The sequence below is a fragment of the Trematomus bernacchii genome, unplaced genomic scaffold (genome assembly GCF_902827165.1).
Source record: "Trematomus bernacchii unplaced genomic scaffold, fTreBer1.1, whole genome shotgun sequence".
NCBI lineage: Eukaryota > Metazoa > Chordata > Actinopteri > Perciformes > Nototheniidae > Trematomus > Trematomus bernacchii.
The window spans coordinates 1842549-1868241 of record NW_022987821.1 but is presented as its reverse complement, the minus strand read 5'-3'; the positions used below and the strand labels follow the sequence as shown (position 1 = coordinate 1868241).

General features: G+C 40.7%; 3 protein-coding genes across 8 annotated transcripts in view; 2 read left to right on the top strand and 1 right to left on the bottom strand.

Moving 5' to 3' along the window:
* LOC117498866 (beta-1,3-galactosyltransferase 1-like) overlaps window positions 1-3039 on the top strand; it is a 102176-nt gene extending 99137 nt beyond the window's left edge. For all 3 annotated transcript variants that reach the window (XR_004557616.1, XR_004557617.1, XR_004557615.1), the window contains one exon: window positions 2897-3039. The gene's annotated coding sequence lies outside the window, so the exon portion shown is untranslated. The remainder of the gene's footprint in view (window positions 1-2896) is intronic.
* abcb11b (ATP-binding cassette, sub-family B (MDR/TAP), member 11b) lies at window positions 1166-17385 on the bottom strand. 4 transcript variants are annotated; one of them, XM_034151019.1, is made up of 29 exons: window positions 17233-17385; window positions 16778-16860; window positions 16308-16326; window positions 15152-15178; window positions 15018-15069; window positions 14666-14931; window positions 14479-14566; window positions 13534-13667; window positions 13281-13452; window positions 12789-12913; window positions 12533-12707; window positions 12243-12356; window positions 12037-12147; window positions 11827-11952; window positions 10946-11149; window positions 10689-10859; window positions 10051-10252; window positions 9904-9970; window positions 9446-9566; window positions 9077-9244; window positions 8393-8497; window positions 7947-8108; window positions 7650-7853; window positions 6762-7003; window positions 6158-6314; window positions 5628-5825; window positions 4230-4436; window positions 2876-3022; window positions 1166-2457 (listed from the first exon to the last, which is right to left on the bottom strand). In XM_034151019.1, exons 2-29 carry the CDS (start codon window positions 16848-16850, stop codon window positions 2257-2259), a joined length of 4038 nt encoding a protein of 1345 aa, XP_034006910.1. In that variant the 5' UTR covers window positions 16851-16860; window positions 17233-17385; the 3' UTR covers window positions 1166-2256. The 4 variants fall into 4 exon arrangements, with proteins under 4 accessions (XP_034006910.1, XP_034006912.1, XP_034006911.1 ...); XM_034151021.1 differs by having other exon boundaries at window positions 9077-9241; XM_034151020.1 differs by lacking the exon at window positions 17233-17385 and having other exon boundaries at window positions 16778-16920.
* A 4260-nt stretch (window positions 17386-21645) lies between these two features.
* Window positions 21646-25225, top strand: LOC117498867 (retinol dehydrogenase 7-like). Its single transcript, XM_034151025.1, has 5 exons — window positions 21646-21738; window positions 22676-22990; window positions 23646-23904; window positions 23991-24154; window positions 24231-25225. Exons 2-5 carry the CDS (start codon window positions 22678-22680, stop codon window positions 24446-24448), a joined length of 954 nt encoding a protein of 317 aa, XP_034006916.1. The 5' UTR covers window positions 21646-21738; window positions 22676-22677; the 3' UTR covers window positions 24449-25225.
* The last annotated feature ends 468 nt before the right edge of the window (window positions 25226-25693 follow it).

The following is a 25693-nucleotide window of genomic DNA, read 5'->3' as shown; positions in this document are numbered from 1 at the left end:
CAAGCTTGGGATATGTAATCCATCACGGTGACCGTTGCCGCGCCCTTGTTTTTCCATCAGTGTTATTCTATCATCATGCGGTTGAAAGCATTTTATCTCATTTAGTGGTGGATCCTATAAAGCTCTGCATCTAAAGCATTAGGGTTTATGACTCAATAAATCAATCAATATATGAATGAATACTACTGTTAAACAATTCAGATGGAAGTTAAGGAAATGTAATCAGTTTCCTCTACCTTTATAAAATAAATGACTGTTTAAAGCCATCAGATAGCTCAGATGAAAACACATTTAAGATGTGTCTATCTCCTGATTATATGAGTCATAAAACTACACCAGCCAGGGCAGGTGTGACAAAAACACTGCACATTGCATGCTGTTTAGCTGATGCTTTTGTTCAAAAATACAATAATGAACCACTGACCCTCTGATTAGTATCGCATACCCCAAACTACCCAGCTAGTTGAAAAGGCTAATGCTGAATGGGAAGTCTTAAAATGAGGTGTAGCCTTTTAAAATGTTTAAAAAGTGTTCCATGTGTCAATGTTCTGTTATTGTAAGTCTTCTGACTGTTCAGAAGTGTCCTTGAATGCCCCACAGCCGGCCCTACTGTCGGCATTGATTGCAACTCTCTTGTTGCACCTGTTAAGGCGGGAAAAACCGGTCGATCTTATTGGTCCATTGATTTCAGAGACCTCTATTTATCACCAGCATAGCTCCGCCCATCTCCAACCTTGGGTCTAATTAGCTTAACTGGAAACACCTGTGTGGTGTGTAAAATACACTAAAACCAATAACAGAAAACGATATTTGGCTTACATGACCACAGTCAGGCTGTAAACATGACTGATGATATCTGACTTTTATAGTACATATTATCAAGGATTCAATTACTAAACAACATAATTAAATGGTAAAAGAAACTTAAAAAAATAAGGTTTTTTCATCAGTAACAACTTTACACAGATCCAGTTGGACGAGCAATCTGTATTTCAGACATTGGATGCGTTCCAATACCGACACTATTTGCAATAGTCAAGTGCCCACTTGAGAGAAGTAAATGCGAACAGTGCCCAGGTGCTTGTTAAAACAAATGAAAGCTTACTGAGAAGTGCTTCATTAATGAGGCCATTCTATATTTCACACAAATATGGCTCAGTCGGGCTCAGACAGTCTGATGGTTTTATTTAATTCACAAACAATACAAAAACATTGAAAACTGACAAAAGTTGAGACTGTGGGAAATACATATTCACTTTTTAGCTGACAGTTTGATTGGAAGATGGATACAACTAGCAGGTCATTAGATTAGACTGGAATCAGGGGGAAGCAGATGGCACTGTTCAACGTAGCATCTCTAAAAACAAAATACTGATAATATTACTTTGGATATGTGCTGTAGCCGGAACAGTGCTGGTAAACAAATGATTGTATCCCCGAGACAGCGACTGTCTAGCTGTTTCCCCATGATTCCACTCTGTTTGATAACTAGTGGCTTGAACTAGCGTTGTGACAGCAGATTTGCAAGCTTTTTAAAAACCCTTGATCATTTCAAAGATATGTTAATATATTTGTGCTGTTAATGAAGCCTAGTCTGAACTGAAAGCTAATCTTTTTAATGTGTGCAAATGTATAAGGCTTCTGTCAAAGGCATGTGTGTCCTGGGTGTTAATTAAAACCGTAGCCCTTCTGATGAAAATGAAATATAAATATACATTAATCCTTTATTAAGGTCCCATATGTTATATGTTGTGTATTTCCTAATGCTTGAAAGTATGTCTTTCGTCCAAATACTATTGATGATAATATTAAATATTTAATTATTTGTATCACTCTCAGCAAAAAGAGTAGATTTCTTTATTTCAGCAAGAGTACAGTGAAGGATATCCACCAGTAGAGGTATAACTGTGTTGTGTTTGGACTTGAAATATATAAATAATATTCCAGTTAAATGAATTATTGATATAATTCATAATTCATAATGCAACTCTGTTAATATTGGTCATGAATCCAACTTACATATAGACACAAACCAAAGGACTGGTTTGGCGCAGTATACTGTGGGGAATTGCAGGACAACATCGTCTTAAAATACCCCAAAATAGGGTTTGAGATTCATAAAATTGCTGTACACATAACAGAATCCCATCCCAAAAATAAATACTTCATTCCTTCCTTACATGTTCCCTGTCGGCCATAACACTGCTCCTAACATTTGTTTCTCTTTGGCCGATTGGCGACCGTTTCCCTGAGCAGTTAGCTGATTGGTGCTCCCGTGGTAACCAGCTTGTAGTAGGCTCCCTTCAGGGCCATGAGCTCGTCGTGCGCCCCCTTCTCGATCACGTAGCCCCGGGACATGACGGCGATGATGTCAGAGTTCTGGATGGTGGAGAGGCGATGTGCGATGACGATGCAGGTCCGACCTTCTCTGGCTTTGTCCAGCGCCTCTTGCACTGTCTGTCACAAAAACACGAGGCAGAGTTCAGGCTCCCAGAGAGGCAGCAGACACCCTCCGTTTCCCCACACAGCAGAACCTCGCAATTATAGCAATTTCACAATCATGCGTTGATTACTATCATTAAACTGTTCCAGAGTATCAGCGTGCTGCAGAGGCCTCTTTGCTCCCCAGCATGCAGCAGCCATTTGAGCTAGAAAAGAAACGGAGCAGCCCCACAGACATCTTAACCGGAGGGCTGCTGTGAACTGTGAGCTGCTGGTGATAATAATAGAGAGGATGGATGATAATGATGTTAATGATAATAATAATTAAGTGCGTGCCCTGTGTGCTCTCTGAGCCTGAAGACTATCAAGCAGCTGCACTGTAGTATAGTGTGGATTGTACACATCGTGGTGCTCAGGGTGTAATGAAGCATACCCTCTCGCTCTCCGTATCCAGGGCAGATGTGGCCTCGTCCAGCAGCAGGATCTTCGGGTCACGTATGATCGCCCGGGCGATGGCGATGCGCTGCTTCTGACCGCGAGACAGCTGAGATCCCTGGGCTCCGACGTTCGTCTGGTATTTCTGAGGCCAGATGGAATAATATGGTGAGTCATATCCCCCTCTAATTGGTCTTTCTATTATTATTTTCCCATGCAAGTTCATACAAAATCTACAATTTGATAATGACTTGGATTCAGTGAACAAAAGATTTCTGTGAATATGATATGAATATGGCCTCTAAAATTCTCTAGCTTCCCCTAGGCCCTTTATGAAAGGAGCATTGTATACTGTAACTTACACTCAGACTTCCTCACCTTTCTCTGTCACCTTGAACTGTTCACACTAAACATCCTGAGGCTGGTTGTAGCATGCCTAAAGGCCAAGTGAAGAAACTCGACACTCAACGCAACACCTAAAATACGCCACAAATAAGATCCTCACAAAATAATCTAATGGAACAACAACATTTACTTGTGTTTAAAAAAAAAAAAAAAAGTTACCATCAGGGGATTTAACATTCAAACTCTCAAGTCATTGCATTAATATGGTCCTTAAAAATCCTTAAATTCACTATTATACGGCGATATACTGAACTACAAATGAAATACATTTACAAAAATCTGAAGTGTATCTGATTGAAGAAAATGTAGCTGTTTACAATCAGTCAGCTGCTGCAGCTAATGAGCCTCGTTGCATTTTGGGAAAATACAATAATGAAAACCTTTTAAACAAGCTGCTGGTCAATCGCGAGTGCAGTCATTATAACAGCTAATTGTTCAATGTTTGCAAAAATGACTTTCTGCAGTGTTGATAAACTTGAAATATCCGAGCTGTCAGTTGAATTATCCATAAAAAAAATCCATTTTTTTTAAAAGACATTATTTTAAATACATTTCTAGAAAACCCATATTTGAACTCCTTAAAAATGTCAGAGCCACAGCATTAAGACAAATCTAGAGACAGACGTAAATAAGCCAACATAACATTCATTTTGCAGATCAAGTTGCTCTCCACAGCTTCATGAAAATAGCTTAAGAGGAATCTATTAGCTGAAGCATGTAGTGGCATTAAGGAGGACACCTGCTGCTCATTCACACATCACCCACACATGTCCCTCCTCAGCACCAGAGTATTTAAATACCAGCCTCTCTCACACCGCCATGTGCCACTTCATCTGTTCGGATCATGAGCTGTGCATGTGTGCCAACCTGTTTCCTGAACACAGACAGATAAACCTCATGTTACCCTCCCATGGTCCAAACATTCCCGCACGAAATGCCCACAGTACCTCAGGAAGCGCCATGACGAAGCTGTGGAGCTGGGCTTTCTTGGAGGCAGAGATGACCTCGTTCATGCTGATTTCCCGCGAGTTGTCGCCGTACTTGATGTTCTCTTCGATGCTGCAGTCGAACAGGATGGGCTCCTGGGACACGATGCCAATCTTAGAGCGCAGGAAGGGCACGCTGACACCCGTCGAGTCATGGCCATCTATCAGCTGCGGGAAGCCATTGATTTTACCATTAGGAGAAAGCAATATAATAACCAAAAGCTGAGAATACAATCCACTTAATGAGCCATCATTACACCATCTCTACTGTGATTGCTCTACTCGCTACCTAGAGGTGATGATGTCCTCCTCAAACATCAGGACCCACGTTTCCAAACTACTTCCAACTAAATTAAGCCAGTTGAATCTTGGCAGGGATCCGTACTGGCACAAAGGCAAACCTCCATCTTTTTGTTATTTTAAACCAGCACAAAGTCAGGATAAAAGATCAAATGAATAGAAGTCAGATATACTTCCCTGAATGTTTAGCAATCCTTCTTTGACATTGAAACATTTCAGATTTTACCTCCCAGCGACACTCAACTAACCCTCATGAGTGTAAATAATTGAAAGCAGACTATACATGACTTATTAATCTCACAATGAGAGATCTGACATTTTGAAAAAGGTCAGCATCTGCTGTGACAATATAATGTGTCAGACCTTTTATTTGTACTTTCCATGTTGCTTTCCAAATGCTAAGTATTCCCCAGTATCCTGTGCCTCTTGGGGCAGAAGAAGTTCGAACGCAACACTGACACTATTATCTCCTTATAAAGCTAATGTAGCTATTGTGACTAATATAGCTAATGTGGCTAATATAGCTATTGTGGCTAATATAGCTAATGTGGCTAATATAGCTAATGTGGCAGTTGTCTATTTACACATTCAGAAGATGCGTTGCAACATTAGCATTCATTTAGGGTTCTGTTTGAATTAACTTGACAAATTGAAGTCCAATACCCACTCCCTTTTAGCTGGAATGTTGCTCAGTATCAGTTGGGAAATCTAATGAAAAGTCAACTCATCAATGTCATTATAGAAAAGTCAATATAATTTGCATGCCTCCTGATGCAACTTAAAACATTTAACTACCCTTTATATATGTATGTATTTCATTGATTAGTTAATTAATATTGTATCTGGATGAGTTGGAGCTCATTTTAATTACTATTGGCTTGTTAAATTAGGACAATTAACCAGATATTATAGGCTGAAGAATAAATGTAGTGGTGTAATGTTCTAAATGTTGTGAAGTAGGAGTATTAAGTAGCATACAGTATCTCAGATTGTCCAGTTAGAGTAAAGCTATTCATAGTCCACTGACAGTATATACAGTATGCCTCGCCGTGCCCTCACCACTCGCCCGTGGTCCGGGTCGTAGAACCTCTCCAGCAGCTGGACGCTGGTGCTCTTCCCACAGCCGCTGCTGCCCACGAAGGCCAGCGTCTGGCCCGGCTTCACCGACACATTCAGCCCATTCAGGACCTGGATATCTGGCCTGGTGGGGTAGGTGAACTTACAGTCAATGAACTCAATGTTCCCCTGGAAGTTATCCTGAAAACACAGCAGGGGGGGGGGGGGGAGAACAGGAAAAAGAGAGCAAAGGTTAGGGTAGGTTTCTCTGTGTGTTAGGGTGCCACCTCCTGTTCACAAAAGGCAGATAACACTCCCAATGTATTTAAATTAATTTAATTATTACGTTTTTTTATTCAATATTCCTTGTCTTTTTACACATTTTTAATGACTGATGTAAAATGAATAGGCAAAGCAATAAAAGAATAATAAATTAGACTTTTCATCACAGAAGAGCAATCATTTCTTTATATACTCAGCGTGCAATGTGTCAGAACAGCACATAACACGTAGCATAACATATGCCCTCATACCCATTTATCTCCCTTATCGCTGTAGACGCTGATCTGAGGCACGCGGTCCAGCAGCTGGAAGAAACGAGCCGCTGAGATCTTGGCCTTGGCGTAGTCTGGTGTGTAAGACGAGGCTCGGCCCAGAGCTGTGCCACTGGTGACGATGGCTGAGATGACCCTGACCAAGAAACCAACACAATGTAAGTTATCGATTCATATTTGTGTACATCCACAAGATCATTCTCCTGGAACAATGGATTTTTGTTCAGCTGGCCTTAGCGTATTTCTGTAAGAAAATGTGTTCCCAACTGGGCAAATTCAGAACAACTCAGAATCCACTATCGATGTACAGTTTAAACACTCTGAGAAATATTTAGTGTCCATGCTGTCCACATTACGATCTCACACTCTTGAACATGCCAAAGTTGGAAAAACAACTCCCTAACGTGGAAAATGGAACCATACAAGAAGCATGTGAAGAGTTCTGTCCTCTCCAAGTACTCTACTTATTCTTAATAAATCAATGTTTCAGTAATAGCTATTTCTGTATTTATATTTTGTAGTTGCCTCTTCATAGTCGTTTTTGTAAATCCCAGTGAATACCAGGGAAGCTTTCTCCTCTCACCTGAACACCAAGCTGAAATGGAGCCCCTCCTGTCGCACCAAGTAACCTCCGAACCTGTAGGAGGCGGAGTTGGTCAGGAACACGACGCACTGTGAGAAGCCGTAGCAGGCTCCGTACACCTTGGCTTTCTTCAGGGCCGCTTCGTACGGAGCGTGGAGCTGCGCCGCGTACAGCTCCACAAAAGTCCTCTCTTTCCCCAGGCCGGCGATGGTGCGGATGTTGTTCAATGCCTCGCCGGAAATCTGCAAATTAAGAACTACGATTTGAATAGTATGCAAAAAAACAGGCATAGAGAAGTTGTTCCTAATTCTTATGTGTGTTTTAATGTGTGAAGGGGATATAGATAAAACATTAACACCTATTCTTATCTACATACTATTTAATGCTGACACAGCAAACCCATTTCCCCGATAGGGATCATTAAACTTTAATCTAATCCACTTTATTCAGATGCTTTGATTTTACTGCATCGATATCACTGAGAAGGTATAAAAAAAGTTCACAGCAAATTGATTTTGAACTTCCTTGCTCTGGCTTTATTTTGCTTAAGGTTTTATCCGCTGTGTTGTCTGTACCATGAGAGGATTTTAAACCTGGATGGCCACAGTAGATATTGAGTCTGACAGTGCTAGCTCCCTCCAAGCCTAACCTGCCAATTTCAAGGATCTGACCTCATCTGCTGGGATGTAGATCTACTCCTAAAAAACTGAAACCGTGAGCATAAAATAGACATTGTTGTTAAGCTGTCTCTTATCTGCTGTCAGTAGCTGCTGTAACTCCACCTGAAAGTTTATCAGGAATATTAAGATGATGCCTTCGACAAGTCCATAAATATCAGAATCCTGGACGCTGATAAATTAATAGCTTTGTTGCAGTCTGAAGTCTGACCTGTCCGGCGACCTCCATCGCCTGCTTGTCCTGCTTGGCGAACACCGTTAGCATCCTAGCCTGGAATGCCCCTGACAGGGCGATGAAGGGCAGGAAGCACAGGATGAGCATCGTGAGCTTCCAGCTGAAGTAGAAGGACATGAGGATGGCCACGCCGATGTTTGTCAGAGAGTTCACGATCATGCCGATCTGCGAGCCTGTGGCCTTCGAGGAGAAGTGGAAAAGAAGCATCATTTTACCGTACAACGTGATTATTCTCTCTTTTCTAAATCCATTTATACTGAGTCTTTAACTCACTGCTTGAACTTGTGAGGCATCAGTGGCCAGGCGCGTGGTCAGAGCTCCGGGGCTGTTCTTGTGATCATCAAACCAGCCCACCTCTTGGCCCAGCATGGCGTGGAAGCCCAGGCGACGTAGCCTGCGGGTCAGCAGCTCTCCAGACTTGGAGAAAGCATAGGCCTGGACACACACACAAACAGGAAGACTAATATGAAATCCCCAAACTATGATCTTCAGCATAATGTCATATATTACATATCTGCCATCCCTCTAATCCATGGGTGTGATGGATCAATCATGGACTCTGCAGGGAGTAGGACAACCTTTGTTAAGCCAGATAAGGTATTCATTTGACACAATAAAACAGATCTTTTGTGACTTTCCCTCAACCTTGAACACACTGGGGGTGAAAGCAGTGGGAGCACTAAAGTAATCAGTCTTTCAGAAGCAGACTGCTACTCTACCTGCAGCATCTGGGTGAAGAAAGAGACCACGCCGACCATGACAAAGAACACACAGATACCATCGATCTCCTTCCTCTGAGCCACAGGATCCGTCAGGGAGAATGTCTGCACACACACACACACACACACACACACACACACACACACACACACACACACACACACACACACACACACACACACACACACATGAGTACAAAGACATGTTAGACAAAGACACCAACATACACTTTCATGCCACTTATGGCGCAGTTCACCAAGCTTGTTAAACATTGTGAAACCCCTATTTTTGTTGTAGAAAATACATGTAAAAGGTTCAGTCTAAAGGCCAGTTGCACTCGTTTTAGACGGGTTCCAAACTAAATCGGTTCAATTAAGTCACCATTGCAAGTTTATGTAAATCAACACATATCATTGAATTACAACTTTTAGACCCTAATTATTTAAATAAGGTTTATAAAAGTGTTTGTAGGCTACTGGGTGGTTGATTTAGCTGATTTACAGACATCTCTTTCCCAATGTAAGTGAATGGGAATAGGAGTGGGAGTATTTTAGGCTGAAATGACGTCACGAAAATACACAGAAGTGGTGGTAACGAACCAGATCTTGTGTTCTGTCATTAACATTTTTGGGAATTGGCTTGATTTTTGTATTTTAGAAATCCTGAAACAACTTAAGCCTCACCGCCAGGATTTGACTGAACAGGAGAGCGTACACCGGGTTCACTCCTCCGTTTATGGCAGCCCCAAAGGATCCAAAAAGCATATAAGGCCACTCGGGTGCGTTGTACTTCAGGATCCTGGCAACAGGAGCAGGCTCCACAAATTCCTCCTCCTCTTCTGCGATGTCCTCCTGAGCACAGACAAATACACATCAGCAGGCAGCCACATAAATAAACGGTGTATACTATTCTGAGGGTAGATACAGACAAAAAACAAATAGCAGAAACATTTCAAACAATGAGTGTTACACTCCAACGGTATGTCATTATTTTTGACCTGCTCGAACCACCCACATGTAAAATTGGATGCAAACACTCCTACACACACACACCTTGGATTTGTCTGGCTGTGACACAGCGTAGGCTCTGGGGCCAAGCTCTCCAGCGATTGAAACAGAAGACTCTGGGATCAGATTGGACAGCTGAGATCGAGAACGCTGGCGGATAGAGGCTCTGTAAAAAAACAAAATACCTATCTTCAGCCATCATGTCGATGCACATGAATATTCACAGGGATAAATTGCTGCTTGTTGTTCTGCTTTCTCTAAATACTGGGTGCTCATAACTCTGCTGTGGTAAGTGGCTAGTTGTCATGATAATAGCTACATGTAAATGCTGCAATTGTCCAAGGAAGAGGATAATTAAGTAAATGAAGGTGTCAGTTTCTGCCATGACAAACCTCATTTTCCGCCTTAAATGACTAGTGTAATAATCCTATTTAGATGCACAGTCACGACCATGGAAGTGGATATTACAGTGTAGGGCAGGGCATGATAGGAATGAATAATACCTCAAGCTGGCCCGGTAGCTGCCTGCTCTGGACAGATTCAGCTTCTCTGGTACTTCATCCTCGACCACTAATGTAAGAGATCCAACAAAGGGTGATCACAATCAGGAGATCCTTTGTTTTTAAAAAAATATATCTTTCTGGACCTACTTTGTCGAGCCTTCTCATTCAGAGCCTTGTCCCCTTGGCTCTGCAGGGTGACCAGAGTGAAGTAGACCCCCTTCCTCTCCAGCAGCTCGTTGTGTTTGCCACTCTCCACAGCCCGGCCGTGCTCAAAGCCCACGATCACATCAGCGTTCTTTATGGTGGACAGCCGGTGAGCGATGGAGATGGTGGTGCGACCCGTACGTACCTGAGATAGAATCCAACATATTTCAATCTGTTTAATAGTCCAGATTTTTGCCGGAGATAATCTGATTGTGATAAAGAGTAGGACCTCTATCTTTTAACCCCCAAAATCGTAAATTATTATTGTTTGAAATGTGGCTGTATTTTGTTATGCAAAATGACTGCACACCAAGTGCCCTTGTCTATCCATTCCTGTATTTTGCTGGACGTTCACAATGTGGTCGGTTTACACATGGTTTGTGCTTTAATAAGCTCAATTATATGAAGAGTTTTTTTGAAACTGTGCATTGTAAGTCTGACAATGCTACAGCAGTGCTAAATCAGTGGAGTCAATTGTGTTATTGGCTCATATTTTTGGAACATTCTCTAAGAAGTATAAACCTTAATTTCATTCAAACCAGAGATGAAACCAGAAGCTAATCGAGTAGAACTTGACTTACTTTATCCAAAGCTTCTTGAACTGTAGCCTCGCTCTCGTTGTCGAGGGCAGAGGTTGCCATGTCCAGCAGCAGGATCCGAGGCTTCCTGACCAGAGCTCGAGCGATGGCAATACGCTGCTTCTGACCGCCGCTCATCTGACCTCCACCCGACCCGACCAAGGTGTCAAATTTCTGCCAGATTGTAAAAAGTGAAACTTGTCAGGCGGACATTTTAAAAACTTTTTCCCGAAAGTATTTGTATGAGGTCCTGTGAGAACCTGTGGCAGGTCCATGATGAAGTTGTATGCGTTGGCCTGTTTGGCAGCACCGATGACGTCCTCCATGGGGACGTCGGGCCGGCCGTAGCGTATGTTCTCTGCGATGGTAGTGGCGAACAGCACGGGCTCCTGCTCCACGATGCCGATCAGCGAGCGCAGCCATTGGATGTTCAGCCCTCTGATGTCATGCCCGTCCAGGGTCACCTGAGGTGGAGGGCACAGAGAGCTGATTTTGCTAAAAATTGATGGATGGAGTTATTAAAGTTGCTGTAATGTGATTTTTGCCACCATGCTACTCCCAAATGAAGGTCTAAGCATAACCTTTGTGGTGCTGTAAATGGCTTTTTACTCCTCTAAAATCTGTAAGGAGTAGGGTGTGCAAAGACCTTTTCTAGTAAAAGTGAAAAATGAGGCTGTTGGGACCCATTGGCTGAATAATGGAACAGATTATCATGTTCTTCTATTACCCTCAGGGGGTGGTTATTTTTGAATGGACTAGAATAACACTTAAAAGGAATGTGTGTGTGTGTGTGTGTGTGTGTGTGTGTGTGTGTGTGTGTGTGTGTGTGTGTGTGTGTGTGTGTGTGTGTGTGTGTGTGTGTGTGTGTGTGTGTGTGTGTGTGTGGTGTGTGTGGTGTGTGTGTGTGTGTGTGTGGTGTGTGTGTGTGTGTGTGTGTGTGTGTGTGTGTGTGTGTGTGTGTGTGTGTGTGTGTGTGTGTGTGTGTGTGTGTGTGTGTGTGTGTGTGTGTGTGTGTGTGTGTGTGTGTGTGTGTGTGTGTGTGTGTGTGTGTGTGTGTGTGTGTGTGTGTGTCTTTAATATGACAAAAAGCACTGATAGAAGAATCACTTGTGTGTTACATTAGTACAGCTGTCGAACCCACCATGCCCTCTTTAGGGTCGTAGAAGCGCTGGATGAGCTGAATAGCCGTGCTTTTACCGGCTCCACTCGGACCCACAAAGGCTGTGGTCTCCGCCGACTTCACTGCAACACTGAGCTGGTCCAGGATCTGCGCACAGATCACACGATCACAGAAAATGTCTTTTTTCTAGAAATCTAATTCTACCCTCAGTTATATGATAGTGAGGAGTACCTTGACATCCGGTCTGGAGGGGTAGTTGAAGGTCACATTGTGAAACTCAATATCTCCTTTCACCTTTTCCAGCTTATATCCAGCCTCAGAGAGACAATCAATCTCCGGCTCCTGTCAGCGACACATACAAAAAAGAAGTGACTTCCCTGTGAAAATACCTTGCCATTATATATATCTTGCACAATTTTAACAACAAGCTTTCTCACTCTCTCAATAGTCTCAAAGATGATGGTGGCAGCTCCACGTCCTGAAGCAAAAGCCTCCAGGCACGGGGAGGCCTGTCCCAGATTCAGGGCTGCTATCAGAACACCAAAGAACACCTGGAAGAAAGGTCAGCATATTAAAGCTCAATTAAATTACTCCATTGGTCACATGAAAACTGTAAAATGTTGTATGCAATTGTTTTTTTCTGAGGTTTTGTCCATGGAAAAGCAAAGAAGAAACCCAAACATTAAAAGGAAAAAAACTGCTGCTCTGTCAGTTCTGGTTGTGATACCTGCAATAGTGTTCCTGGTGTGTATTCTGCGGTGTCCACCACGAGGCTGGAGCCATACCAAAAGGCCAGCCCATAGCACAGAAATATGATCAGCCACATGTATCCAGTGAAGAACCCCATGATCAGACCCTTCCTGATGCCCCAGCGCTGCGCTGAGATCAGGTTCCTGTCGTACCTGTACAGTAGGAGAGATCACCTCAGCTGCATGTATATATTTATAGGACAAATAATTCAACTTCCATCTGGCAAATGTTACCTCTGCACCTCCTTTACCTCCCCACCAAAAGCAGCCACAGTCCTGATGGAGGTGAGGACCTCGTCTGCTACAGCTCCAGCTTTAGCGTAGGCCTGGAGCTCCATCCCCGTTAGCTTAGCTACAAACTAAAGGAAAAACACAGGGACGCATAGTTAATGGAGAACAGGAAATTAGTGAGTCAAGTCAATTAAATTAAAGTCCACAACTCAAGTCAATGGAAGGGAAGCTGAGTCAACAAGTCAAGTCAAGAGAAGTCAAGTCAAGTCGACAAATAAAGACAAGTCTATTCAACAAGTCAACATCTCAAGTTAAGAGAAGTCAAGTCAACTAGACAGACAAGTAAAACTAGAAAAGTCCATTTGACAAGGAGAGACAAGTCTGGCCAACAAGTAAAGTCAAAGGAAGTTGAGTCAACACGTCAAGTTGATAAGTGAAGTCAAGTCCATTCATTAGGTCAAGTCGCCAAGTCAATTTCAACAACTCAGATCTTACCAGAGCCATGAGACCTGCTCCAATACCGATCAGTGGACTCGCTGCCACAATAACAAGCGTTAACTTCCATCCCTTCACAAAGCCAATGCAGAAGCCACACACGAAGGTGGTGAAGCGCTGAAGGAAGATGGCGACTTGATCCGCAATGGCATCGTTGATCTTGTTGATGTCACTGTATGAGATGTATAACAACAGGTCAAAACCCCCCAAAAACTCCATGAGGTATAAATCATGCCGTCACTGTCCCACTCACTCTGACATGCGGGTGTTGAGCTCCCCCACAGAGGTGCAGTCGAACCAGCCGATCTCCATCCTCATCACCTGTCTGAAGTACAGGTTCCTGATGAGCTGGATCTGCCTGGCAGCCGAGATCACCCACAGGGAGATCTATTCGAAAGAAAAGAAAAACAGCAGGAACACAGGAAGGTATAAGAACTCTGACTTCTTTTTGACGGTTAAAGGGGAATTCTACATACAACTCGGCCTAAAAAACAGTCCTCTGTGGCTCTTAAAGGAGCTCAAGTCGGACAGAATAACTCTGATGATGTCATAATGATGGCTCCAGGGTCTTGGTTTATGATTGGAAGCTACATTTTGCAAAAAGTCTGCATTTCATGTGGATTTGAACAAATGTGGGCATGCTGGGTCAAATGTGGACAAGCTTCTATGGAGTTGCATTATGGGAAATGTAGTATCTAGCCTTTCTAACCCATACTAGGGACTACAATCAGGATATTTCCAACTCTCCTCAATGTAAACCTAGTATTTTTAAGTAAAATAAGTCCCTATGCTGCAAAAATATATAAACCAATTAATGTCTATGCTAAGAATTCTTGTTTTCCAGTCTGTCTGGTTATACGGTGTGACCGTCCGTGTTGAATGCAGCACTGAGATCCAATATACTAAGACATTTATGAAAACAATTGTGATTGTTCCTTAATGAGGTGTCTGGATTGTTAAGAAAGGCATAATAACTGAAGGGACTTTGCAAAATGGCTTCAGAGAATGATTTTTTTGCTGAAATGCCAAGCAATTCTTTTTAAGAGAAAAGCTTGTAGGCATATCATCAAGGCAGCAGGAGCTTTTCAGAGGTTTTACAGTTGATAGGATCAAGCTGTGCCATGCTGACTGAGTTTGTTTTTAAGTGCAAGGGTGACACAGACTCATCTAATTTTAGATTTGACAGTTTAAGACCAACCTGAAAGTATCCCAGCACGAACACCGCTGCTCCAATTCCAACGTAATACAAGGCGAAATTGGTCATCTCATATTCAATGTCGAGAATCCTGAAAGCATAAATCATATATGAAGACAACAAATGATATACTTATCGATGGATCTTAACATATTATTATCACATTGCTGGCTATTTTCAACCTACTTACCCACATGCGATTGTTTTATTGTTCATTATAACCCATTCTGACTGGTTCATGCCACTGAATGCAGTGTAGTTCTTCCACTGGATGGTGTTGTTCACACACTCCTTCCTCTCGTCTTTCAGCTCGTTGAGCTCGATGTCGTATGCTATGAAGGTGTCGGTGAGCATGCCGAACACCAGCAGCATGAGGGGCTGCGCCGAGCCGTGCAGCACCGCGCAGACGCTCCCCATCACCATCATCAGCACCTCGTTGCAGCTGGCGTAACGGAACTGGAGAGGAAGATGAGCACAACACTGGCATCAGCTCCATGGGGACAGATTACAACGTGTTAAAAAGCTAAGAAAGGGTATTTTACCAGCTGAAAGAAGCCGACCCGTATCGCTGGTTGCTCCTCCTGTCCATCATCTCTGTTGGAATAAAAGAATAGGTTTTATTATATAAGGTGAATGTGTGAATGTATCCAAGGCCTCTATTGCTATCTTTACTCACTTATCAGCCTTGGAAGTTGTGTTGTTCCTGCAAAGTAAAACACAGTTAGCAGCTTAAAGGGGCCCTATTTCAGGTTCATATTAGTCTGATATGTCTCCATGCTTTAATGCTCGAAAAGCTCTTTATTTTCTCATACTGCCTGTGCTGCAGCACCTCTTTTCACCCTCTGTCTGAAACCAGAGCCCAGTCTGCTCTGTGTTTAATGTTAGGTTTACAAATGCAAATGAGGCATTAATCAGTAATTCAAAAAGATGTAGTTGCCTAGGGTACAAAACACAAGTTGGAAATGCATGAATTAATCCAGATGGAAATCTGTTTCTACGTTCTAGGTTAATGGATCATGAGTTAACCATGGTGGATTCACTGTTACCTCTGTCACACTTTCTGAAGTTCACTGACACTCTGTTTAGATCCTCAATGTTTCTATCAAGCCTCTGCATACATGCACCGGCTGTCAGTAAGAATCAGAGGAGATGCTAAGACTTTACTGATGTGTTTAACGCACAGAAAGCCCCTAGCTACATCAATGACCTTTTATCTTTTTAGAAAGCGGAAAGCAGCATTACATCCTTAGGCAAGGCCCTTTTGTTTTTTGTTTGTTTTCCACGTGACAGGTTCAATACTAAAGGTGAGTGTGCTTTCTCTTCTAGGAACAGAATGCCTGAGGAGATAAGGCCGGCACAATCAGTCTTGTGTCTTTGATCCCTTCTTATATAGACTGGCTTATATGTCAATCACTTCCTATGGATTGCCACATCACGGAGAGTTCTTCATTTTTTAGCACATACTCTAAGTTTAATGTGTTTAGTTGTCCCTGTTAACCTCACATTACTTTTTTTTTAAATTTTGTTGTATGGGACGCACATTTTAAACTTAGTTTTTGAAAAGTGCCATTCAAATCTAAACTACTAATAGTTAAACTTACAACTGTGTTTGTACCCTAATTATTATTCTTTAATGATGCAGCAGTGCTGTTGACGACTCACTTCAACACGAGTGCACGAGGTCATTGACCTCCAGAGAGATGTGTGTTTTCTAGGTAACACGTTTATTGTGAAGTGCGTGACAAAAATATACATCAACCATTAGGATTATTACTTTTATTCAATCATTTATAAATCATAAGAAATCATAAAATAGTCCAAAGAATACGTACGCATAGGAGCCAGCTGGTTCTGCAACACAAGAATAAAATAAGCGTTTCAAAAATGTGTATCTAAGATGTATCTCGTATCCATCATTCTTTATTCAAATAAAATACGGAATTATTGTATTGATTTTGGGTCATGTCTACGGTGGACGACATGCAATGGCATTAAAACGGCCCAAAAGAATGTCCATCAGGAGAACAAGCTGCAGTTTCTATGCCAATATGAAAATGGTGCCAAAACACATGCAAATGAAGCCACATCTTCACCAACTCATCGAAACATACACAGTGTTTACTAAAAACGCTGCAAGAAGCTCAAAACACAACGGGAAGGTGATGCTCACTTATTTATTTGCATTGTTTTTGAAAGTGCAGCGCTTTTCTCCCAGTGGAAGTGTTTTAGGCCGTTGCAGCGCGTTTACATCTGTCGGCCACCGTTCATTTGCGGTCCATGAAGCATCTCCCTGTCATCTTACCTTCTTCTTCATAGCTGTGGTTCTCCTGTCCCAGTTTTTTAATGCTGTGCAATTTCACTGATCCAGACGGCATGATGGCTCATCTAGAAAAAGCACATTCGAGGAGCCCAAAGACTGAATAAATAGCATGTGGCAGTCAGGTCAAAAAGTAATCCCCACTGAAGAGTACATTTTTTTATTTTAAGCAGACATCCGCTTTCAAGGGAAAAAGAAAACTAGTTTCTAACAGCTTTATATTGTGGAGGTATCTAATGAATGACCATGTAATGTTGTTTTAATTTTCATTGATTTGTATTCTTTTTTCTAGCACGCCTTACCTTGACTTTCTTTTACTCACGTTCCGAAAACATTTACAAAGTTAATTAATTTCATTTGAACATTAGAAGAAAACTAATTTAGTCCTGGTAGTATGTTTTGATTTTAACTGCTTTCACAAATAAGAAAAATAGACTCACCTACACGTTTCCTTTTGATGAGAAATCTATGTTTGTTATCCTTGATCGAAACTAATCATGAGCTCTAACAAAAGGAGTCCAATCAAATCAAGTCAGCAGCCTTCCTTCACTTTAGTCCAGACATCCAGTTGTTTGTCCTCCGGCTAGTTGTAGTCGCTTGTCACAACACACTATGAGTCTTGGCTGGCACTCACATGCTCTTATTGGACAGAGCTGGCAGCGGCTCAGGGTCAGAGTGTTTGGTTTGAGGGTAAGTGTCCTGTTGGTTCATGCTGCTCAAAAGGCTGATGACCCCGCTGTGCAAATATTTTACCTGCAGAGGCCCTGCGCTGTTTCTGCATCCTCTGAACGTGACTGATGAACTCACACAGGGGAAGGCTTTAAGGGGGGAACCAATGGGTATCACTGTTACACAGTTAAAGAGCAAGTTATCTGCTGTTTCAGGTGCAAATACGACAATTAGGCCCCATGCCAATTTGCATACATTTATAGAACATGACACGAGGCCATGTTCAAAATTCTTGGTTCATTTTTGTGACATATCTCTCCATAAATCTGACAATTCTGTCAACATCCGGTAAGTAAATACATGTTTGCTATGTTTTAAAACCAGTTAAGCCCTGAGCCTGTTTTTCAGGTTTCAGGCTCGAAAATGACATGCCCAGAACAAATGACTATAACTTCACTTCTAAAAGGGTTAAATTAATAATCTTTTTTCTCAAAGCAAGGTTACATCTGTGAGTTGGATGTAGAAGTGTCAGAATCAATATAGATGTTTCTGTGTCAGAGTAAATTCAGATGGAACATTGTAAAAAAAGGTAAATTCTTACCTCCGCCTACAAAAAACCCATTACTTATAGTGAAAACCACCCTTGGATGATGGGTTAGTAGACTAAAAGCTTTAGGAATCCAAACTACAACATATAATAAGTACCCTGTATCAAGATTGATGCAAAACAAGTGACATTTGACCTCTTTAGAGTCTTATAAGACTTATAAAAATAAAAATAATATGAAATCTCCGTTTTTTACATAAAAATGCAATGATGGATTATCAGTAATCCTTTAAAAGTGACACAGACACATTGGATTAACCTATGGATTAACCTTTAGCGGCGTTTTTATCATTTTAATGCCATTGAACACAACTTTTGATCTAATTTGAGACGATTTCCCGTGAATGTTCCGTAATTCACGTGTTGTGACGTCTGTGTTTGCTTCCCCTGTCACGAGTTCTGATCGTCAGTGATGATACTTATACCTATAGAATCTGTGGAATCTCAGCTTTAATTTGATATCTTGTTTTTGCAGTTACGATAAGTAATAAGGGTATTTTTACCTTGAGTTCTGTGGTAAGTGTGTTAGCATTTTTTCGCTCAGGGCTCATTTAGACGCTTCTTGTGAGACTTGTGTTTTGTTTCGGTAAAAATGGTTCGTATTGTCAGTTAGCTGAGTTTCTTCCCGTTAAATGGGTATGACACATTAATAGGTTTGTAAATATTAAGAAGCCCTGAGACACAGTTTCGTGAAAAAACACCCCACTGCCCCCTGTACAGGGGGCTCTAGGGCTTAACAGATTAAGGAATAACTTGTGATATAAATCAGATTATGAACAATATATGAACAAAGCACTCTATAAAAACCTTCAGAATATGGATAGAAATCAAACTAAAAGTTTGGTGTATGTACGAGCTACATGTACTGAAGTAGAGATTCCTTGGTTTTAATATGATTATAAAACCTTTATAGATATGTTTAGTTGGATTCCATGCATTTTGCAACACTAGGTGACTAGATTGAACAAATAACTGATAGATATCATTGTGAAACTTCCCAGGTAATTATTTTCTGAAAATAATAATAGTAACATAGTGAGAAATGTTATTTCCCTGGGGATTATGAAAGTTCAAGGTTCAAGGTTCTTTATTGTCAATCTGACATAGCTACAGAGTAATTATGCAGTTGAAAATCTTATGTCACAGGCTTCTCCAACAATGCAACATAATAACATAACATAATAACAATAAGAGCAAGAGCAATACAAAAATAATAATAGTTATAAAAATGAAATAAAGTCTTCTTCTTATGAATCATTTGCCCTGTCTGAGAAACTGTGTGTCTCTTTGTAGACAATGTGTTCCTCTTAAACGGTACACTGTATTCTAAGGTCAGCTTTCACGTCAGAAAGGGGATAACACTTATACGCTGTAGCAGCTTTAACCAAAGTGTTTTAACATGACAATGTGTTTGGACTGTGAAAAATACATTCTGTAATCTTTATTAAGTCCTGATAAGTACAGGGATTAATAGGCTTTAAGACCAGAAGCTTTGGCACAATTCTACAATGACTAGAATAGCTATTGTAATGTCCTTTAGGGAATTTGAATATATGAACACATGAATTCACCAAATCAAGCTTCATTGATTTTCTAGCAAGAATCGGGGCCACACTTGTATACCCCCCCGCCCCCCGCCCTTTCTTATGTATTATTATATGTGTTGTTTATAGTGGTCTGTGGTTTTGTTCTTTTTTGACACGTTTATTTTCAGCTGCTTTGACTCTAAAGTTGTAGATGCGATATCTGTCCTACTTATAATATATCTTAAAAAAGTGTCATGATAGGGATGCTTAGGTGGTGTAATTTATCTTGTGTCTTGGTGTAAGAAAGTTGTATCTGACACATACTAGCCCTGTTTGATCCGTTAGCTATATCTGCGTCTCTTAAAGCAATACTGTGTGACTTCAAAAACAAAACAAAAAACACATTCTTCTTTCTACAAATGAATGATTTATTTATAAAGCAATAAAACAAACTTTAACCAAACGGTTTTGCTGCTACAGTCTCACTTGCTAATTAATGTTAGCAAACATTAGCTAATATTTAATCTAACATTATGTGTAAAAATACCCAATACTAAATACACTGTTAGCTAGAACGTAGCTTAGTGAGCAGGCGTTGTGTATTGATGTTACTGCAGGTTGACATTACGGCTGTTGACCTCTTCCAGCTGCACTTTGCTGGAAAGCTTCATGTCTAGTTCCTTTTTTACTTAAAATGTAACAACTAGGGTGAATGCAGGCTACTTTCATACAGCTAAAATCAAATATTAATGAATTCTGATTCACATGAAGGGTTTAAATCATTGTTGGAATAAACAAAGGCCTATTTCCTGTTTTGGTGCAGTCAGGAAACTCCGAAAAGAAAGAAAATAAGTGTATTCATTCAAACTTCCAAGCCGTCAAGATTCAAGCTAACGGTAATTGCACTAACATCAGAAATGTTAAAACTATAAACGGCATGCACGCAAAGAATCCCAGATAGAGTTAAACAAGTTAAATGTTTCATTTCTTGTAACTGGGACATTTAAAGGTAATAAAGCTGCATTAACAGCTGATTGTTTTGCAAGCACTTATTTTGTGAAAATGCACAACCATGTTGTACATTTCTGCGATCAAGCTTTTATGTGTGCAATATCCTACTGCAACTTTACTTATGGAAATACTGTAGAAGTGCTTGCATCTGCACAGAAAATGAATGACTACACAACACTGCTGCCTCCTTGTGGGGAACATGTGAAAGGTTTCAGATGACCCATGGCACACATTTCGAAAGGGAAACTTCTTTGTTGGCTGTAAAACAAAGACACATCTTTATTTCATAACTTCACCCATACCAAAAGACCCAATAACTATAACCTTCATTAGTAGAACATAGGCACTCTACATAGTAATACTGTAGGTACAGTATGCCTACAAAAGTGTCTTAATGAAATGAGCATAAGTTGCATTGCATTACAGTAGTTAAATGTATGTGTTACACTCTATAAAGTGTCTTCACAGGACATCATATTTGAATGAAAAACATGTCCACAGATAGCCCTAGAATACATTTCACAGAATAAGCATGTACATTAGTGATTTCTGCCAGCTTTTGAACTAATGATGGAACATGTATACCTGTAGTGATAACACTTATGCATAGGTTGCAGTAGCTAGCGTATTCTCGTAAATAAGATTACGTATAAATACTACCTAACGTTTGCAGACCAAGAATGACTGTAACGACAAAATCTTTTACTTAAAGTTTGTTTTGTTGTTTTATTGCTTAAGACTTAAATCCTTTCATTGGTCTCGTTGCCTTAAAATGAATGAATGTGCAATAACTGGTAGGAAGGTACACAATAGTCGTTGCATGGAGTTTGATCTCTTATATTGTGTTACCCGATCTAGTTATACTTTAGTTAGAAAACATATCTAAATGTTATCTTGCTTGGAAGAGCTGATTATTTCCTAGTTACTCATTTATACATTTTTATAATCCGTGTCAGCAGCAGATATACCTTTTCCGGCCGCTGGGTAGCGCCTGTGGAGGTGATCTGAGCGGTGCTGCGTTTCTATTGGTGGAGAGGGCTGTTTTGTCACGTGGTGCAGGCTCCCCCTCGCCTGATATAATGTTTATTGGTGAAGGCTGGTCAGAGTCCGGGTAGACGACGTCTGCTCAACAGGTACGACTTTTTCATTGTAGTATTTCACTTCTTGTAAACATAACTCCTCCATAGATATAACACTACTAAGGATATCGTTTAAGATAATAACATAATGTGTTCACTCTGTTTGTCAATAGCAGGGAACCGCTAAATGCGACCGAGAAGAAAATAACAGTTTTGGCGTCATGTTTTGTTCAGTTTTTAAACAGTTTTTGCACAACACGTTATCAGAAACCTATCCAAATAGGAAATAGCATATATGGAGTTAATACTGCATTTAAATACACAATGTAAAGTCGTTAATTTACACCATATCTAATCAGAAATCACCTTCTATTGAACTAGGAAATCAGTTGCGTTCAATAACCGCCCCGTTTTTCCCCTGTCAAATTGCGCAATATGCTACCAGTTAATGAAGAAAGGATTTAAATTACAAGAAATGTAATACCTCCTATGGAAGTTAATGCAAAAAGGGAAGTCAGATAGATAACGTTAGCTTCCTTCCTTCTCTAAGTTTATTTAAACATTTTACTATGACACGATTAAAATGCTTCATGGCACTGGTGGAGTAAAAGTACTTAACAAACTCTACTTTCTAGTAATGCATTTATACATAAGAAGCATTTTACTGATGTGCCTCAATGAAGTGGAGATACTTAGATTTGTATATCCTATATTGGATAATTCAATCTTTCACATTTCATTGCATTTTACAAACCGATCATATGTTTTGAATGGAAAATGTTATCTGCAGAAAAACAAGGTGTAAAAGTACAGTATTTCCTCATCAATGTAGCAGAGATTAAGAAGTTTAAACTAAGTCCAAACCCAGGTCTGTTTGTCTGTAAGTATTTGTGTCCTGTAATCACTTAATCACTCAATTAAAATAAGTTTACCAAGTACCTCAAACGGTAAAGTGCAGTACTACTATAACATGTCTTCTTTGTTCTTCCAGTCATGTACCTGTACCTCGTGGGGCTGCTGCTGTTATACTACGTGTACCGCTGGTTCAGGGAGCTGCCCAGGGTCCCAGACAAGGGCAACAAGTATGTGTACATCACAGGCTGTGACAGCGGCTTTGGAAACCTCCTGGCCCGCCACCTGGACAGCAAGGGCTTCAGAGTGATCGCCTCGTGTTTCAGCGAGAAGGGAGAGGAGGATCTGAGGAAGTCCTGTTCCCCCAACCTGAGAACAACACACCTGGATGTGAGGTCCCAGGACAGCGTGGCCAAAGTGGCCGCCATGATCAAGGACAAAGTGGGGGAGCGGGGTGAGTGTCCCTGCAGTCATGGACCCCAGAGGAAGTCCACTGACCTTGGAAAAACATGTCACTATAATAATTTAAGCTAATTTATATAGCAGTTACACTACAATCAACTCATAAAATACCCAATTATCACAAGGTACAGTTCAAAGGCTACCAAACATCTACAGAGGCGACAGATTGTGATAAACTTCCCAAGTTTACAGTAAGTGACAGTAAGACAACTCGCCAGTTGTTGCAAGAATAAAGTAAACAAAATGAAAATTACCTTGAAACTTTTAATGATTACACTCTAGTTTAATCTTAACATAAATGTAAGCACATTGTGAATCAATTGCCTGAGGCTGAACACTGTCTGGTAAGAGGACAGCAGTTCAAATGATTTATATTCTGGGGAATAGGAAATACAATAATAAATTATTAGTTTGTTTCGTCATTGAAACTCAGCAGGGCTTCACGGTTTCTTAGTATTTTGCTTTTATATTGCTGATGTTAGATATCCCAAAAAAACAAACTAGTGTGTCACACATTTAACGATTCATCTCATATCAAATGGATTCAGCTTGTATTAACATGCTTTGAATTGTTTCCGCCCTCTAGAGATGACTATTTGATGAGTCTTCCAAAAGATCTTATGTGTTATGCGTGTGATCCTCCCCAGGCTTATGGGCTGTAGTGAACAACGCAGGCGTGTCCCTCCCCTCTGGACCCTGTGATTGGCTAACCATCGATGACTACAAGTCCATGCTGGACGTCAACCTGAACGGAGTGATCGCAGTGACCCTGAGCGTGCTGCCCCTCATCAAGAAGGCCAGGGGTCGGGTGGTGAACGTAGCGAGTGTGTTCGGGAGGATCAGTGTCACAGGAGGCCCGTACCCTATCTCCAAGTATGGAGTGGAGGCTTTCAACGACAGCCTCAGGTGAAACATTAACTCACAAATTAATTATTTGTCACAATATCAGCGCCTTTTGAACACAAACACTGATTAAAGAAATGTTTACTTAGGTTAAATATGGCACCTTTTGGCGTCAAAGTCCTCTGCATTGAGCCGGGCTTCTTCAAAACAAATGTGACGGACAGTGCTATCCTGACCAGAAACGTGAAGGATCTGTGGGAGAAGATGCCCCAGGAGGTCAGAGATGACTACGGAACGGAGTTTCTAGAAAAATGTAAGTTTGGATCATGGTTTCTTTTATGCATTTAGTTTGAATTGTTCTATTTATTTTACTAATTTTCCCTCCCTAGCGCTAGCGGTAATGAAAGATAAAGTTGAGAAGATCAGTGATGGAGACCTGATGAAGGTGGTGGGCTGCATGGAGCACGCCGTGTCCGCCGTCCGGCCCCGCCACCGCTACTCCCCCGGCTGGGACGCCAAGCTCTTCTGGCTGCCGCTGTCCTACATGCCCACCTGCGTCTCTGACTACATCATGACCTCTCAAGCCATTCCTATTGCCAAGAAATAATTTTGTGCACTTTTTATGCAATTCAAACATTTCAGGTTTACCAGTGATATTAGTTTTTTTCTTTTATTGAAGCAAAGAGCAGTAAACCAAACAAAGGTAGTCTCAAAATGAAACATAAGATTACACCGAAACGAGAACAAAAGACAAACAAACTCATGTCTCTTTTGCATCGTGTACACACTTAAGGCCACCTTATCTAGATCTTATCAGATGTAGTTTGCCTTTGGCCTGATGATAGGCATGTGTGAAAGGTTAGGGACGAGCAATACAAAAGAAGCCTGAAACAAAGGGCTCGGTTTTTCTGTGTGGCAATGCACCTTCAAATAGAATTTCAATTATTGTGATAAGGATTGTCCTCTTAATCGAATTGTGAATGCAGAGTGATAATGAGAAGTAAACAATGTTTTTGTGCAACAGGAAAAGTTATTTCTCAGCATTATCAATGTTTATTACTAATAAATACTTGTAATACATTTTGTTGTAAGCTTTCAATGTGGACCTAATTTTAGATGCTTTTAATTATTGGTAAGTAGAACTGCATCATATGAGCAGATACATTTATGTGTAAAAGTAACTAGTAACTTAGTGTGCAAAAAAGTAAGACTTTTCCCTCTGAAATAGTTACTGTACAGTACAAATATTAAGCAGCAATAGTCCAGTAAAGAGCAAGTATGTCAAGATGGAATATAAGTACAGTACTTTAAATGTATGCATGTTTAGCAGACTTTTAACTGTACCTTGGATTATCATTTTGTATATAAACCAACTAAACCTTCATATCGTTTTTTTATTTTACTGTTGCCAGATTGAACAGAATTTAGATATAAAGTTTCAAATAGGCATTTTAGGATCTGAACTTGACTTTATACATTAGTTGTCACATTTGATTAGAGTGCTGAAAAGGATGGCAGTGCTATATGAATATTTACCATGTTAGAGCAAATCATTCATACTAGAATTACTGGATGTTTTACAGTTAGCATTTGTGAAGTAGGCATACAGATACTGTGATAAACCTGAGACGTAATTACTAATGATGCATTCCAAATTACTTTACAATCGAGCAAATAGTTCAGTCAGTTATCCCACAGACAATGGAATCAGACTCGCTATATAAAAAAAACTAGTACCTAATATTTGCTCTGCATATTGAATTAATGCAGAGCAAGCAGGGTTATTACACAGCAAACAGGATTTTCTATCCCTATATAATCCGGCTACTCTAAATCTACGGCCTGAGGTCAG